This window comes from Neoarius graeffei, chromosome 2, assembly GCF_027579695.1.
Source record: "Neoarius graeffei isolate fNeoGra1 chromosome 2, fNeoGra1.pri, whole genome shotgun sequence".
Lineage (NCBI taxonomy): Eukaryota > Metazoa > Chordata > Actinopteri > Siluriformes > Ariidae > Neoarius > Neoarius graeffei.
Genome location: NC_083570.1, coordinates 38,511,126 through 38,529,043, shown reverse-complemented (window position 1 = coordinate 38,529,043; position 17,918 = coordinate 38,511,126). Strand labels below are relative to the sequence as shown.

The 17,918-nt window shown below is 40.8% G+C and overlaps 1 protein-coding gene across 5 annotated transcripts in view; it reads right to left on the bottom strand.

Annotated features, from left to right (window-relative positions):
* The window catches only part of taf1a (TATA box binding protein (TBP)-associated factor, RNA polymerase I, A), a 48,341-nt gene that overhangs the window by 16,953 nt on the left and 13,470 nt on the right, over window positions 1-17,918 (bottom strand). For all 5 annotated transcript variants that reach the window (XM_060914165.1, XM_060914168.1, XM_060914169.1 and 2 more), the window contains 4 exons: window positions 17,179-17,292; window positions 10,828-11,026; window positions 530-645; window positions 278-436 (listed from right to left, as the gene is read on the bottom strand). In XM_060914165.1, coding sequence (XP_060770148.1) covers window positions 278-436; window positions 530-645; window positions 10,828-11,026; window positions 17,179-17,292 — 588 coding nt within the window. The remainder of the gene's footprint in view (window positions 1-277; window positions 437-529; window positions 646-10,827; window positions 11,027-17,178; window positions 17,293-17,918) is intronic.

Genomic DNA, 17,918 nt, shown 5'->3' with positions numbered 1-17,918 from the left:
TCGGAGAGGTACGGATCAGCTCGTCTCAATTCAGAGAAGAACATATTTCATTATGGAAGTACGGTGGACTGTTCCTTTAATCATTTAAACAAATCAATTGATCTAACAAGGCAAACCTCGGCAACAAGAAACACCTGTTAATCGCATATTCCAATATTTTTGATAACTTGAAAAAATGGGTGGGTTCAAACAAAAGGTTCCATGTTCCAGGTTGTTTAATACACTGCTGATACATAGCACACAGAACCAAGAGATAGTGATTTTTAGTACACCATACCTTTAGAGTCCTAATAAGTTGGGCTGGTGAAGCTTTATGTTTTTTCTGATGTTTGTACAAGTAAATATGAGCATTGGGGTTTGATGGATAATCTTTGCCATAGGCATAGTTTTGCAGTAACTGTAGAGCTTCTTCATCATCATTGTAGAATTCTAGCATCTGTCAGAAAAATAAGCATAATATTTAAGTAATCAAAATTGAAATTAACACAGATTTTTGAGTCAAATCAAAGCTAGTAATGTGTCAGCTCACATCAATGCAACTGCATACAAAAGGGTCCCACACTCCTGGCTGTTTGATGATTTCCTGCAGGGTCACAGAGGCTTGTTTGAAGTAGCTGTGCATGTCAACGTTATTTCCGCAAACCTCTAATAAAACAAAGCACAGCATTTATCTGCATGAAGCTATTAGTTAGGACTAGGGGAGAACATTGATAAGCCACACAAAGAGCAGATAAGAAATTGGTATCTTACAGTGGTGCTTGAAAGTTTGTGAACCCTTTAGAATTTTCTACATTTTTGCGTAAATATGACCTAAAACAATCAGATTTTCACACAAGTCCTAAAAGTAGATAAAGAGAACCCAGTTAAACAAATGAGACAAAAATATTATACTTGGTCATTTATTTATTGAGGAATATGATCCAATATTACATATCTGTGAGTGGCAAAAGTATGTGAACCTTTGCTTTCAGTATCTGGTGTGACCCCCTTGTGCAGCAATAACTGCAACTAAACGTTTCCGGTAACTGTTGATCAGTCCTGCACACTGGTTTGGAGGAATTTTAGCCCGTTCCTCCGTACAGAACAGCTTCAACTCTGGGATGTTGGTGGGTTTCCTCACATGAACTGCTCGCTTTAGCAACTTCCACAACATTTCAATTGGATTAAGGTCAGGACTTTGACTTGGCCATTCCAAAACTTTATTCTTCTTTAACCATTCTTTGTTAAAACGACTTGTGTGCTTAGGGTCGTTGTCTTGCTGCATGGCCCACCTTCTCTTGAGATTCAGTTCATGGACAGATGTCCTCACATTTTCCTTTAGAATTCGCTGGTATCATTCAGAATTCATTGTTCCATCAATGATGGCAAGCCGTCCTGACCCAGATGCAGCAAAACAGGCCCAAACCATGATACTCCCACCACCATGTTTCACAGATGGGATAAGGTTCTTATGCTGGAATGCAGTGTTTTCCTTTCTCCAAACATAACGCTTCTCATTTAAACCAAAAAGTTCTATTTTGGTCTCATGCGTCCACAAAACATTTTTCCAATAGCCTTCTGGCTTGTCCACATGATCTTTAGCAAACTGCAGACGAGCAGCAATGTTCTTTTTGGAGAGCAGTGGCTTTCTACTTGCAACCCTGCCATGCACACCATTGTTGTTCAGTGTTCTCCTGATGGTAGACTCATGAACATTAACATTAGCCAATGTGAGAGAGGCCTTCAGTTGCCTAGGAGTTACCCTGGGGTCCTTTGTGACCTCGCAGACTATTACACGCCTTGCTCTTGGAGTGATCTTTGTTGGTCGACCACTCCTGGGGAGGGAAACAATGGTCTTGAATTTCCTTCATTTGTACACAATCTGTCTGACTGTGGATTGGTGGAGTCCAAACTCTTTAGAGATGGTTTTGTAACCTTTTCCAGCCTGATGAGCATCAACAATGCTTTTTCTGAGGTCCTCAGAAATCTCCTTTGTTCGTGCCATGATACACTTCCACAAACGTGTTGTGAAGATCAGACTTTGATAGATCCCTGTTCTTTAAATAAAACAGGGTGCCCACTCACACCGGATTGTCATCCCATTGATTGAAAACACCGGACTCTAATTTCACCTTCAAATTAACTGCTAATCCTAGAGGTTCACATACTTTTGCCACTCACAGATATGTAATATTGGATCATTTTCCTCAATAAATAAATGAGCAAGTATAATATTTTTGTCTCATTTGTTTAACTGGATTCTCTTTATCTACTTTTAGGACTTGTGTGAAAATCTGATGATGTTTTAGGTCATATTTATGCAGAAATATAGAAAATTCTAAAGGGTTCACAAACTTTCAAGCACCACTGTATAAAACTCCCTTCTTTAAGAAGGCAGACAAGAACATTCTTAATATCAAGCTGCGTAAGCTCTTTGTTTTTCCTAGCTGTAAAACCCTTCATTTAATTTGTTTTCAAAAATATCAGGGGAAGATCAAATCGTGAATCTAATGTTCATTGAATCGAATTGTGTGAATCGTTACATGGCTCATGCTAGTGCCTCAATTCCTGTTTTTTTCATCTTCAGTCTGCTGAGCCACTCCTACAACATAAATAGCTTTTATTTATTCCAATCCATACCATATCTTTTTGTCATAGGTCAAAGTCAGTTACTGTAACACCATCTTGTTTTGAAATTGCTAAATATGCGATATGGTGGAACTTCATGATGATCTGCACGTACACTGCAAATTTCCTTATGCCAAGCTGGCAATCCACAAGGGTTACTATTCACCATGGAATTTTGGATTTACTGTTGGCATTAGCAACAAATTATTTTTAACTTTAGGAATTGGTGGGAATTAGGGTCTTGATCAAATTCCTACCCAATAAAGCCAACTCGTGGACCAAATGGGGCTATCAAAGTGATTTACAATTTTCATCAAACATTGCAATCAAAATGCACTAGTCTTTAAATGAGCATCTGAACAGATGAATTCAAATTCTTTGTGCACAACCTCAATTACATTGCTTTTTGTGATAAGCCTAAATTTGGTCTACCACAATTCTTCATCCTTTCATTTATTCCTTCATTAAAGCGGTATTGCACACTTAAATGTGTTTTTTGAGCTGTAAGCTAAATGATATGACTGTACTGTGACAAAACATCAATGCTGGTGTTAAAGGTAGACTGTCTTTCAGATTTTTCAAGTGTAGGCCATAAAAAGAATTTTCCCTGACATCCAATTATTTTTGTTTAGTGAACCGAAAGCTACTGAATTCAAATCACAGACTTCTAATTTTATTAGTTTATTTTTTTAAATAGAACAATTAATGAATTTAGGCGGCATGGTGGTGTAGTGGTTAGCACTGTCGCCTCACAGCAAGAAGGTTCTGGGTTCGAGCCCAGTGGCCAACAGGGGCCTTTCTGTGTGGAGTTTGCATGTTCTCCTCATGTCCGCGTGGGTTTCCTCCGGGTGCTCCGGTTTCTCCCACAGTCCAAAGACATGCAGGTTAGGTTAACTGGTGGCTCTAAATTGACCGTAGGTGTGAATGTGCACGTGAATGGTTGTTTGTCTCTATGTGTCAGCCCTGTGATGATCTAGCGACTTGTCCAGGGTGTACCCCACCTCTTACCAGGTGGGACAGGCTCCAGCTTGCCCATGACCCTGCACAGGATAAGCAGTTACAGATAATGGATGAATGGAATTAATGAATCTCCACTATTTTTTTCCTGTTTCACCATGACACAATTCAAGATACTACGTCATGCATCACGTGGTGGGCTTTTCCCATTCACGCAAGGCATTGTGGGATACAAATTTGAAACAGAGGAGGAAAATGGAGGACGCGAATGAAACGTGAAAGACCAACTAGAGTAATGGAAAGCGAGAAGAAAAGACGTTATGTTGCGAAGGAAAGGAAACGCAGGACCAAACTAATAAATATCAGTGGTCAGCGAGAACCTCTGCGTGATCAGCTGTTCATTTAGCGACAGAATGATGGAACTGTCAGTGCACGGTCAAGGTAAACCTGCAGATGGCAGTAATGCAACACTGGATGCCAGCTGCCGTAAAACCCAAAAAAAAGAAGGAAAAGAAGAAGGTAAACCTGCGCATGTGCACACGGACTTCCTCTGTCTGCTTGATTGTGGAAAGCGAGTGATTTCATGCACATTATTTGCTAAGGAATCCCCTCAAATTAAATAACTTCCCAGCCACAGAATGACCTGTTGTTTTTTTTCAAGGTACTGCAGAAATAAACCTGGATCACAGTGACCAAACTTCAGCAGGAACTCAATTTCATAAAATCTGTGAAAGTGAAAGGCCGTATAGCTTTAATATTGACAAAATTACCATTTTTATAAAAATCTGCATTTTATGGATTGAAAATAATAAACGCCATCTACTGGTTGAATCATCCTGAACCCTTGCAAGGCCGATGCTGACAGAGCTGACCGTTTGGTACTTCTCGACATATCACACACACACACAAAAAAAAAAAAAAAAAATATATATATATATATATATATATATCACCTCCCCCAGACCCACCCTTGAGTGGGAGTCTGTGAAACTGAACTCATTTTCTAATATGTACTGATCAAGACTCGGCATTATCCCCACCCTACCCTCCTCCACATCAGGTGCCCACATTTGAGCATTTTTCAAAATTACACAGTGGGTGGAGTTAGGATCAGAACTGGGGCTGAATTACACTTTCATTTTTAAGCTTTGCCCTGGTCAGGGTCAAAAAGGATTTAGAAGGGATATGCAAGCTGGAAACATACAATGGATGGGGCTTCAGTTCAATAAAGGGTACAATATAGCCTACTGTATGTAGACATTCACACTCATTCCTAATTAGAGGCAATTTAGCATAGCCATTCCACCTAGAGACATGCAGGAACAACAACAACAAAAAACGAAACTCCTCACAGACGATAATCTGAGGTCTGGTTCAAACTAGGAACCATGGAGCGGTGATACAGCAAGGCTACTCACAATGCCATCGTTCTGCCATGTACCACAATTATTTTTATTAATTTTCTGCCTTTGTTTAGATGATATACAGTTAGGTCCATATATATTTGGACACTGACACAAATTTTGTTTTTTTACCTGTTTACTGAAACATATTCAAGTTATAGTTATATAATGGACATGAACATAAAGTCCAGACTTTCAGCTTTCATTTGAGGGTATCCACATTAAAACTGGATGAAGGGTTTAGGAGTTTCAGCTCCTTAACATGTGCCACCCTGTTTTTAAAGGGACCAAAAGTAATTGGACAATTGACTCAAAGGCTATTTCATGGGCAGGTGTGGGCAATTCCTTCGTTATGTCAGTCATTCTCAATTAAGCAGATAAAAGGCCTGGAGTTGATTTGAGGTGTAGTGCTTGCATTTGGAAGATTTTTCTGTGAAGAAAACATGCGGTCAAAAGCGCTCTCCATGCAGGTGAAACAAGCCATCCTTAAGCTGCGAAAAAAAAAAACATCCGAGAAATTGCTACAATATTAGGAGTGGCAAAATCTACAGTTTGGTACATCCTAAGAAAGAAAGAAAGCACTGGTGAACACATCAATGCAAAAAGATCTGGGCACTCACAGAAGACAACAGTGGTGGATGATCGCAAAATAATTTCCATGGTGAAGAGAAACCCCTTCACAACAGACAACCAAGTGAACAACACTCTCCAGGAGGTAGGCGTATCAATATCCAAATCTACCATAAAGAGAAGACTGCATGAAAGTAAATACAGAGGGTTCACTGCACGGTGCAAGCCACTCATAAGCCTCAAGAATAAAAAGGCTAGATTGGACTTTGCTAAAAAACATCTAAAAAAGCCAGCACAGTTCTGGAAGAACATTCTTTGGACAGATGAAACCAAGATCAACCTCTACCAGAATGATGGAAAGAAAAAAGTATGGCGAAGGCGTGGTACAGCTCATGATCCAAAGCATACCACATCATCTGTAAAACACGGCGGAGGCAGTGTGATGGCTTGGGCATGCATGGCTGCCAGTGGCACTGGGTCACTAGTGTATACTGATGTGACACAGGACAGAAGCAGCCGGATGAATTCTGAGGTATTCAGAGACATACTGTGTGCTCAAATCCAGCCAAATGCAGCCAAACTGATTGGTCGGCGTTTCATAATACAGATGGACAATGACCCAAAACAAAGAGCCAAAGCAACCCAGGAGTTTATTAAAGCAAAGAAGTGGAATATTCTTGAATGCCCAAGTCAGTCACCTGATCTCAACCCAATTGAGCATGCATTTCACTTGTTAAAGACTAAACTTCAGACAGAAAGGCCCACAAACAAACAGCAACTGAAAACCGCTGCAGTAAAGGCCTGGCAGAGCATTAAAAAGGAGGAAACACAGTGTCTGGTGATGTCCATGAGTTCAAGACTTCAGGCAGTCATTGCCAACAAAGGGTTTTCAACCAAGTATTAGAAATGAACATTTTATTTACAATTATTTAATTTGTCCAATTACTTTTGAGCCCCTGAAATGAAGGGATTGTGTTTAAAAAATGCTTTAGTTCCTCACATTTTTATGCAATCATTTTGTTCAACCCACTGAATTAAAGCTGAAAGTCTGAACTTCAACTGCATCTTTGTTCACAATTCATTGTGGTAATGTACAGAACCAAAATTAGAAAAATGTTGTCTCTGTCCAAATATTTATGGACCTAACTGTATGTGAAAATATGGGTGAAATACTGATGAAGAGTTTAGGGAAAGAAAAAAAAAAACAAGATCAACTGTGAGCTACTTACGGTACGTATCCCCCCGTGCTCGCTTTTAACAGAATGCAAGCATTCTTTTAAGTTCGTTTCTTAAGACACGTATTTTTAAGTATGTTACCTCGCTTGTTGACAGTTTCGGCGAACACTTCCGCCTTCTTCAAAACAGTCACCAGATGTCGAGTGGTGACGTGCCTTATCAGCTGATGTTACTCTATGGAGGCGTGAACGTCCCGCCCAATTTGACAGGTAGTCCACGCCTCCTGCTGTCAGGTCGCTGCCCCAGGACTGCGCTCCAGGTATACGACAGCGCGTACGCTCCCTCATCCCGGTTCATGGTCCTCTGCGCCCGCTTACGTATCTCCACTGCCTCCAAAATCCAACGCTGATATCTATGATGAGGGAGCGTACGCGCTGTCACATACCTGGAGCGCAGTCCTGGGGCAGCGACCTGACAGCAGGAGGCGTGGACTACCTGTCAAATTGGGCGGGACGTTCACGCCTCCGTAGAGTAACATCAGCTGATAAGGCACGTCACCACTCGACATCTGGTGACTGTTTTGAAGAAGGCGGAAGTGTTCGCCGAAACTGTCAACAAGCGAGGTAACATACTTAAAAATACGTGTCTTAAGAAACGAACTTAAAAGAATAGCTATAATTATCAGACATAATGAATTTTCACTACATACAGAATGCAAGCAATCAGTGGAATAGGAAACTTATTATGAATGTTGACTTCAACAAATAATTAACCCTGAAACAAGTGAGTAAAGAGCAGTGTTCTCCCCAGGGATTTCAAATAGCATCCTGCTAAACTGTCATTTTAAAATAGCATTTTGCTTCTTGAAATTAGCGTCAAAATCCACCCTATATGTTTCGTAAATACAATCGGTCAATAAACAGGAAGTCGATGTGTGACAGACCTGAAAAGAGTATACATGGTATAGAACCCCAAGCTGAAGCTCGGTACCAAATATCAAGCAGTTGCTGAGAAAAGTGTTATGAAAATTTTGTAAGCCACCCTATATGTTTCGTAAATACAGGGTGTTTCAAAAAATGTTATATCATTTCACAATCTAATAACTTTGCCAATTCTCGTTCAATTGACCTGAAATTTTAACAGCATGTGTGGAAACAGGTCAAAATTTTATGTTTAATGTTTTTTGGTTTTACCTTTTTAGGTATAGAAATGCCATTCACTGGAAAAGAAAAGGAGTTTTGTGTGTTAGAGTACGCTCGAACACAGTCGAACAAGACTGCAGCGTGTATTTATGAGAGAATTCTCTAAAAACACACCAACTGCAATGCAGATTTGGACATGGCACAAAAAGTTCAAAGAGGAAAGCTGTGTGTGCAGGGCAAAAGGATCTGGACGACCACCAGCATCGGAAGAGACGGTCAAGCGGGTTTGCGAGTATTGCAAATTTGTGAACTCGTTCATGGAATCCACATACCTTTGAATTTCTCATTCAAATTTTGAGGAATAAATATTATATTGCTCAACATTAAGCCTGTTCAGTTTCATTTGCCTAGACTATGCAGTTTCTGGGATACTTGCATCTCAAATTATATAAAATTTTTTGAAACACCCTGTACATTCAGGCGGTAAACAAGAAGTCGATGTGCGACAGACCTGAAAACGGTATACACTATATAGAACCCCAAGCTGAAGTTTGGTACCAAGTGGCTAATGATTTGTGGTTGCTGAGAAAAAAAAAAGGGCATTTCAGATGGATGGAAAGAGGTAAACCAGTATACCCCCTCTCCTTTGGAGCAGGGGTACAATAATAAAAGTAAATAAATAGTTTGCGTAGGATTCAGAGTTTAAGTGGGTGGAGGTAAAGAGTCCAAATTGCAATTTGAATCAATGGAAAAATGTGTTGGGGGGGGGGGGGGGGGGGGGGGGGATAAAACCTAAACAGATATGTATTTTTTTTTTATTGACCTGAATAGTGATTATAAACACTTCAGGGCATTTAAGTAAACAGATTGCAATTTAGCAGATTTTTTGAAAAAGGGCTTGAATTGCACAGATTCCTGAGTGACACAACAGTAAACTGTTTGCTCTGTTGAAAGATCTTGTCTCCTGATTGACACTAACCAGCTACGGTATCTGTAAACTGTCGATCCTACGACCATGAATGAGCAGCTGTTTAAAAAGCAGTGTTTGACTTTGTATGTATGATAATGTATGGTAGAATGTTTTTCTTCCATTTCTGAGTCCCAAGAGTTGAATGTGAACCAAACACGGGTAGTAACTGAAGTTGTGGGTAGAGGTTTGGGCGACTGGCATCAGCTGACTTTACAAGACTTGAATTTTATTGTATTTTATTTAATATGTAGGTTTGGCAAGGATGTGAAGCACTCATTTCATAGAGAACAGCTTTAGTTTGAGGAGATCAATCTCAATGCAAAGTTACTTTTCACAAAATCACAAACACAAGCATGAATTGTTATTATAACCCAAAGTCTGGATATCTCATCTCTCATCTCATTATCTCTAGCCGCTTTATCCTTCTACAGGGTCGCAGGCAAGCTGGAGCCTATCCCAGCTGACTACGGGCGAAAGGCGGGGTACACCCTGGACAAGTCGCCAGGTCATCACAGGACTGACACATAGACACAGACAACCATTCACACTCACATTCACACCTACGGTCAATTTAGAGTCACCGGTTAACCTAACCTGCATGTCTTTGGACTGTGGGGGAAACTGGAGCACCCGGAGGAAACCCACGCGGACAACATGCAAACTCCACACAGAAAGGCCCTCGCCGGCCCCGGGGCTCGAACCCAGGACCTTCTTGCTGTGAGGCGACAGCGCTAACCACTACACCACCGTGCCGCCAAGTCTGGATATGTAAATGAAAAATAAATTTCAAATACAGGACTACATTGTAGAGCCCTGCACTCCCGCGGGACCCGACGCAAAGCAGTGCGGCGCGGGACAAATTTTGAAAGCTCATTGTGGGCGGGAGGGGGAGTGCACAATGCGGGAGCGTGCGGGAGAGGTGATAAGCTGCAGTCCCGCTAACTAAAAACGTGCTTAAAATAAAATTTATAAATTATTAATTTATGTCTATCATATATAATTTGTGCTGGATATTTTATTTGGCATTAATAAAAACATTTTAAGATGCCTAAATTTGCGGATGTGGTCTAATCTCGCGTACGTTTCCGATTCCTTTCCGCTCTTCCATGTTTGAGATCTCTGATCATGGCAGAAGAGCAGAGCTCCTCTAGTGAAGCTCACAGTGCTTCAGAAGTAAGTGCTGCTTTAAAAAGAAAGTAGGGGGCGGGGCACCATCACGCTGTGTCTTTAAATTATATTAATTTCTTATAGGCCTACTTGTATTTCCTAGAATGTAAATGTGAGGAGTGACATAAGCTATGTGCAATGTACAATATTCTTAATATCCACTGTAGATTTTGGTAGGTGTGTTGGGTATCTCTGTAAAGCCTCAGCTGCGTATGCCGCCTGGCAACGCGCACCCTCGCTACGTGCGCTAGGTGAAGGATCGGTCAGTGGAGAGCTCAGCTAAGCTCAGCATGTTTAATTCCCCAAGCCAATGACAAGAACTTTCGTGAGAAATAACGTGAATGTCTGCATCATGTGGGATTTGTGGGCGGGAGCAAGACAAAATATGGCAGGTGCGGGGGGGAGCGGGACTGAAAATCATAATTCTTTGCGGGAGCGGGACTGCACAATGCGGGAGCAGGACTGAAAATTCTGTCCCGCGCAGACCTCTACTACATTCCCATTTTACACACTACAGACGAATCATGAGCTTTCTTAAGTGTAAGTAACAGTTGCTCCTCGCGGTATTTAGGAGACGTAGTTCGCAAGACGAGACTATTTTAGCATACAAGATGCTACACATTAAAATACCTCAATGAGTTTCAAAATTTTATGAAAATCCCTGCTGGGAAATTTGAAGGACGCATCTAATACTGCTTAACCAGTAAGCACAACCACTAATACTCATCTAATCAGCTCTGTGGTTGGACTGTCTGCAGCAAGTGTCCATCAGATGGATTAATGTACTAAACAGGTGAGAGAGAGCCAGCGCAGACGTGAAGTGGACCCTTCCTACCTGCATCAGATGTGGACGCCCGCTTTGTAGACCAGATCAAATAATCCAGAAAGCCGCAGTACGCGTGGATGAGTTTTAACTCCAGGGACTGACTTGCAGACTGCTTGCCATACCTCCAGCTCATTGCAACGGACAGCTGCTGTTTGGCTTGGTGAATATGGCCATTCAACAGAAGGTGGAAAGTGTGTTCCAAACAGATCTAGCAAAACAAGGAGAGTAGGAGGTGAATTTTATACAGAGAAAATGAATAAAACGAATAAAGGACAAAACAGCTTTAAAAAAATTACTGAATTTATTTCATACCTTCGAACGCAATAAATATCTACAGTACCATTTTTAAATGAATTACTTTAAATAGGTAGAGAATTTTTTTTTAATGGTTAAATGGCTTTTGTTGGCTAACAAAAGCCATTTAACCATTTTAAAAAACACACACCCACACAGTGCCTTGCAAAAGTATTCATCCCCCTTGGTGTTTGTCCTGTTTTGTCGCATTACAAGCTGGAATTAAAATGGATTTTTGGAGGGTTAGCACCATTCGATTTACACAACATGCCTACCATTTCAAAAGGTGCACATTGTTTTTTTTTATTGTGACACAAGCAATAATTAAAATGAAAAAAAAAAACAGGAAATCTGGAATGTGCATAAGTATTCACCCCCTTTCGTATGAAACCCCTAAATAAGAGCTGGTCCAACCAATTCACTTCATAAGTCACATAATTAGTTGATTAAGATCCACCTGTGTGCAATCAAAGTGTCACATGATCTGTCACATGTCGTCTGTATAAATCAACCTGTTCTGGAAGGACCCTGACTCTGCAACACGACTAAGCAAGCAACATGAAAACCAAGGAGCCTCCAAACAGGTCAGAGACAAAGTTGTGGAGAAGTATAGATCAGGGTTGGGTTATAAAAAATATCCCAAACTTTGAATATCCCAGGGAGCACCATTAAATCCATTATAGCAAAATGGAAAAAAATATGGCACCACTACAAACTTGACAAGAGAAGACCACCCACCAAAACTCACAGACTGGGCAAGGAGGGCATTAATCAGAGATGCAACAAAGACACCAAAGATAACACTGAAGGAGCTGCAAAGAGCCACAGTGGAGATGTGGACCACTTTAAGCCATACACTCCACAGAGTGGGGCTTTATGGAAGAGTGGCCAGAAAAAAAAAAGCCATTGCTTAAAAAAAAAAAAAATCACATTTGGAGTTTGCCCAACAGCATGTGGCAGACTCTCCAAACACATGAAAGAAGCTTCTCTGGTCAAATGAGACTAAAATTGAACTTTTTGGCCATCATAGGAAATACCATGTGCGGCGCAAACCGAAACACCATCCCTACAATGAAGCATGGTGGTGGCAGCATCATGCTGTGGGGATGTTTTTCATCTGCAGGGACAGGAAAGCTGGCCAGGACTGAAGGAAAGATGGATGGCACTAAATACAGAGCAATTCTGGAGGAAAACCTGTTTGAGTCAGCCAGAGGTTTGAGACTGGGATGAAGGTTCACATTCCAGCAGGACAATGACCCTAAACATACTGCTAAAGCTACACTGGAGTGGTTTAAAGGAAAACATTTAAATGTCTTGGAATGGCCTAGTCAAAGCCCAGACCTCAATTCAACTGAGAATCTGTGGCATAACGTGAAGATTGCTGTACACCAATGCAGCCCATCTAACTTGAAGGAGTTAGAGCAGTTTTGCTTTGAGGAATGGGCAAAAATCCCAGTGGCTAGATGTGCTAAGCTAATAGAGACATACCCCAAGAGACTTGCAGCTGTAATTGTAGCAAAAGGTGGCTTTGTATTTGTGGCTCTTCAAAGTATTGACTTTTTTTTGGGGGGGGGGGGGGGGGGGGGGGGGGGGGATACTTATGCACACTCCAGATTTCTGTTTTTTCATCTTAATTATTGTTTGTGTCACAATAAAAAAAAAAAACACAATGTGCACCTTTAAAGTGGTAGGCATGTTGTGTAAATCAAATGGTGCTAACTACGGGCGATTGCTCTAAGACAACGAGGGAGGCTCAGCCTCCTCTAAAAATGACGAACATCGTGTAGGATGAATTGCGCTAGACTTAGTTATAGCCGACCTTATAACATTGCTATTTCAGATCCAGAATCATAGAAATATGTGTGCTCAACCCAACTACAGTGCGAAATCATTCCGTTATAACTTTCCCCAGTTTGCCTAATGTGTGCGTGAGTTTTCCCCCCCAATGTTGCCAGATACTGCTGACGTTTTCCAGCCCAAAATATGTTCAAAACCCGCCAAAATGCACTTAAAACCGCCCAATTAGGCAGGAAACCACCCAATCTGGCAACACTGTTTCCCCCTCGTGACAGCGCAATGCAGCCCAGCCTCAGTGCACTTCAATGGCATTGGGAGCTATGCGCTTGTCAATCTCAAAATGCAAGACGATTATTGGACAAATACTGCGAAAATGCCCGCCCACGGAGTCTCACGGACTCCCAGCCTCAGTGGAATTCAACGGCATTTGGGAGCTATGCGCTTGTCAATCTCAAAATGCAAGACGGTTATTGGACAATTACTGCGAAAATGCCCGCCCACGGACTCCGAGCCTCACAGTGGGAGGGACATGGCAGTTTCCGTGAGGAGACTGGTGATTGGTGAAAGCAGCCGGATATTTTCTTTGATTGACAGCTCGTTTCAACTATAGACAGGCAGCAGTGAATTTCAGTTCAGTCCCATGCGGATTCACAAGTGCTGTGGTGTATTGTAAGAGATCAGCTTACATTTCGATTTCATTCATTACATACGGTTTCTACCAGCTTTTTTAGTTTGTATATATTTTCATTGTAAATAAAGTGTAAATACAGTGTTGTCAAGTTTGCTATCTTAGTTCCAGAAATTTCGTTTATTTGAGTGACTGAATTTGAACTTGAGGGGGCTAGTCAGATAGCAAGAAAGCTGCGCACGGATGCCAAGCATTGCTGATTTAATTTTGGCGAAGCCATTTGCCAGTCTTCCTTTCGAGGAAAAAATTAAAATTAAAGAGCAGGGTAGACCAACGCCTCAAATTGACTTGGTGAAAAAGGTAGGGAATAATACTCGTTCCTTTCAGCTCTCCTGGTACGAGAAAGTGAATTGGCTAACAGCAAGTGACCCACATCAACAACAGTAAATAGGCTACTTTAGTAATATGTCATGGATGGACCAAAAATATAGAATCTATTTAAAATATTTATGCTGAGTATATTATATTGGAATATATATTTTTCTGGATATGAATTAAACACAGCTACAATTTGGAAAACATTTTTAAACAAAAACACAGCCGAGAACATTTCACACTACAGACCTGGATTAAAACTGAAGGGTTATCAAAATTGTCAATAAAACATTTCTCAGTCAAAATAAGTAAAATATAGGGAAAGTGTCATTGAATGAAATGTGTGGCACCCAGCTCTATGTTTGGCTCCCCAAGGTCAGTGCTTGTGCCTATTCCAGAACACTCTGCTGTTACTGCTGAGGTTCCTGACAAAGAGCTGCTTTCAATAATGATCAATTTTTAAACAACATGCCACAATTTTAAAATATAAAATGTTAAAATATACCCCCCCCAACACCACCATCATGTATATTGGACAGTAGGCTAATGGGCCAAAAGAACCTGTTATTTCACAGTTTGTGACGCTGCCAACAATCAGCCAGATCAGAGGCAAGAGTATGGGCAAAACTGATGTGTTTTTTCTTTTAAAATCTGGAAATATCGTAACCGACCAGCCTCCCCTGTTTGAAAGACTACCAGCCGCCACTGGTGCTAACCCTCCAAAAATCCATTTTAATTCCAGCTTGTAATGCAACAAAACAGGACAAACACCAAGGGGGATGAACACTTTTACAAGGCACCGTGTGTACACACACACACACACACACGATTCCAAAAAACTTGGGACAAAGTACAAATTGTAAATAAAAATGGAATGCAACGATGTGGAAGTTTCAAAATTCCATATTTTATTCAGAATAGAACATAGATGACACATCAAATGTTTAAACTAGGGGGTGTCGTGGCTCAGGTGGATAAGGCACCACACCATAAATCCAGGGACCCGGGTTCGATTCCGACCTGAGGTCATTTCCCGATCCCTCCCCGTCTCTCTCTCCTGTTCATTTCCTGTCTCTACACTGTCCTATCCAATAAAGGTGAAAAAAGCCCAAAAAATATCTTTTAAAAAAATTTTTTTTAACTGAGAAAATGTATCATTTAAAGAGAAAAATTAGGTGATTTTAAATTTCATGACAACAACACATCTCAAAAAAGTTGGGACAAGGCCATGTTTACCACTGTGAGACATCCCCTTTTCTCTTTACAACAGTCTGTAAACGTCTGGGGACTGAGGAGACAAGTTGCTCAAGTTTAGGGATAGGAATGTTAACCCATTCTTGTCTAATGTAGGATTCTAGTTGCTCAACTGTCTTAGGTCTTTTTGTCGTATCTTCCGTTTTATGATGCGCCAAATGTTTTCTATGGGTGAAAGATCCTTTTTTATTTACAATTTGTACTTTGTCCCAAGTTTTTTGGAATCGGGGTTGTAAATAAAAACGGAACGCAATAATTTACAAATCTCAAAAACTGATATTGTATTCACAATAGAACATAGACAACATATCAAATGTCGAAAGTGAGACATTTTGAAATTTCATGCCAAATATTGGCTCATTTGAAATTTCATGACAGCAACACATCTCAAAAAAGTTGGGACAGGGGCAATAAGAGGCTGGAAAAGTTAAAGGTACAAAAAAGGAACAGCTGGAGGACCAAATTGCAACTCATTAGGTCAATTGACAATAGGTCATTAACATGACTGGGTATAAAAAGAGCATCTTGGAGTGGCAGCGGCTCTCAAAAGTAAAGATGGGAAGAGGATCACCAATCCCCCTAATTCTGCGCCGACAAATAGTGGAGCAATATCAGAAAGGAGTTCGACAGTGTAAAATTGCAAAGAGTTTGAACATATCATCATCTACAGTGCATAATATTATCAAAAGATTCAGAGAATCTGGAAGAATCTCTGTGCGTAAGGGTCAAAGCCGGAAAACCATACTGGGTGCCCGTGATCTTCAGGCCCTTAGACGGCACTGCATCACATACAGGCTTGCTTCTGTATTGGAAATCACAAAATGGGCTCAGGAATATTTCCAGAGAACATTATCTGTGAACACAATTCACCGTGCCATCCGCCGTTGCCAGCTAAAACTCTATAGTTCAAAGAAGAAGCCGTATCTAAACATGATCCAGAAGCGCAGACGTCTTCTCTGGGCCAAGGCTCATTTAAAATGGACTGTGGCAAAGTGGAAAACTGTTCTGTGGTCAGACGAATCAAAATTTGAAGTTCTTGATGGAAATCAGGGACGTCGTGTCATTCGGACTAAAGAGGAGAAGGACGACCCAAGTTGTTATCAGCGCTCAGTTCAGAAGCCTGCATCTCTGATGGTATGGGGTTGCATTAGTGCGCGTGGCATGGGCAGCTTACACATCCAGAAAGACACCATCAATGCTGAAAGGTATATCCAGGTTCTAGAGCAACATATGCTCCCATCCAGATGACGTCTCTTTCAGGGAAGACCTTGCATTTTCCAACATGACAATGCCAAACCACATACTGTACCAATTACAGCATCATGGCTGCGTAGAAGAAGGGTCCGGGTACTGAACTGGCCAGCCTGCAGTCCAGATCTTTCACCCATAGAAAACATTTGGCGCATCATAAAACGGAAGATACGACAAAAAAGACCTAAGACAGTTGAGCAACTAGAATCCTACATTAGACAAGAATGGGTTAACATTCCTATCCCTAAACTTGAGCAACTTGTCTCCTCAGTCCCCAGACGTTTACAGACTGTTGGAAAGAGAAAAGGGGATGTCTCACAGTGGTAAACATGGCCTTGTTCCAACTTTTTTGAGATGTGTTGTTGTCATGAAATTTAAAATCACCTAATTTTTCTCTTTAAATGATACATTTTCTCAGTTTAAACATTTGATATGTCATCTATGTTCTATTCTGAATAAAATATGGAATTTTGAAACTTCCACATCATTGCATTCCGTTTTTATTTACAATTTGTACTTTGTCCCAACTTTTTTGGAATCGGGGTTGTATATGTATATATGTATGTATACACACACTTTTTTTTTTAACTTTTGACACTTTTTAGTGCAAGCTATTACTTCAGTTGAAGTTTTTCTTGCAATTCAGGACTTTAGCAGAACTTGCTACATAAATTAGATTTTTTTTTAAAGTTTTCATTTCTTCCACATGGCTTCATTTTTAAAAACTAGACAGAAATATGGTCACAGATATAAAATCAAACCTTAGCATAATTTTTCACTCCAGTGCTTTTCATACGCTCATACAAAGCATTCAAGTTTTCCAACTCTTTGCTTGGATGATGCCGGAGGACCTCAGTGCCGAGTCTCCAAATAATCTTGGGGAAAGAAAGAAAAAAAATAGATCATTAAGAAATATTTCATATTTAACAGCTCTACAGAAATGCAATCACATGATCACAAGTTCATCCAGATGCTCCACTGGTTAAATGTCAGGGTTTTGGGGGTTTTTTTTTTTTGGGGGGGGGGGGATATGTTCCTAGGTCATGATGGTGATTTGCTGTAATAAAATACCAAATAATTTGCCAAATGTTTGTTCCTATAGCCATCTATCTATGGCTACGTTTACATTAGACCATATCTGTCTCGTTTTCTTCGCGGATGCACTGTCCGTTTACATTAAACCGCCTGGAAACGCCGGGAAACGGGAATCCGCCAGGGTCCACGTATTCAATCCAGATCGTGTCAGCTCCGGTGCTGTGTAAACATTCAGAATACGCGGATACGCTGTGCTGAGCTCTAGCTGGCGTCTCATTGGACAACGTCACTGTGACATCCACCTTCCTGATTCGCTGGCGTTGGTCATGTGACGCGACTGCTGAAAAACGGCGCGGACTTCCGCCTTGTATCACCTTTCATTAAAGAGTATAAAAGTATGAAAATACTGCAAATACTGCCCATTGTGTAGTTATGATTGTCTTTAGGCTTGCCATCCTTCCACTTG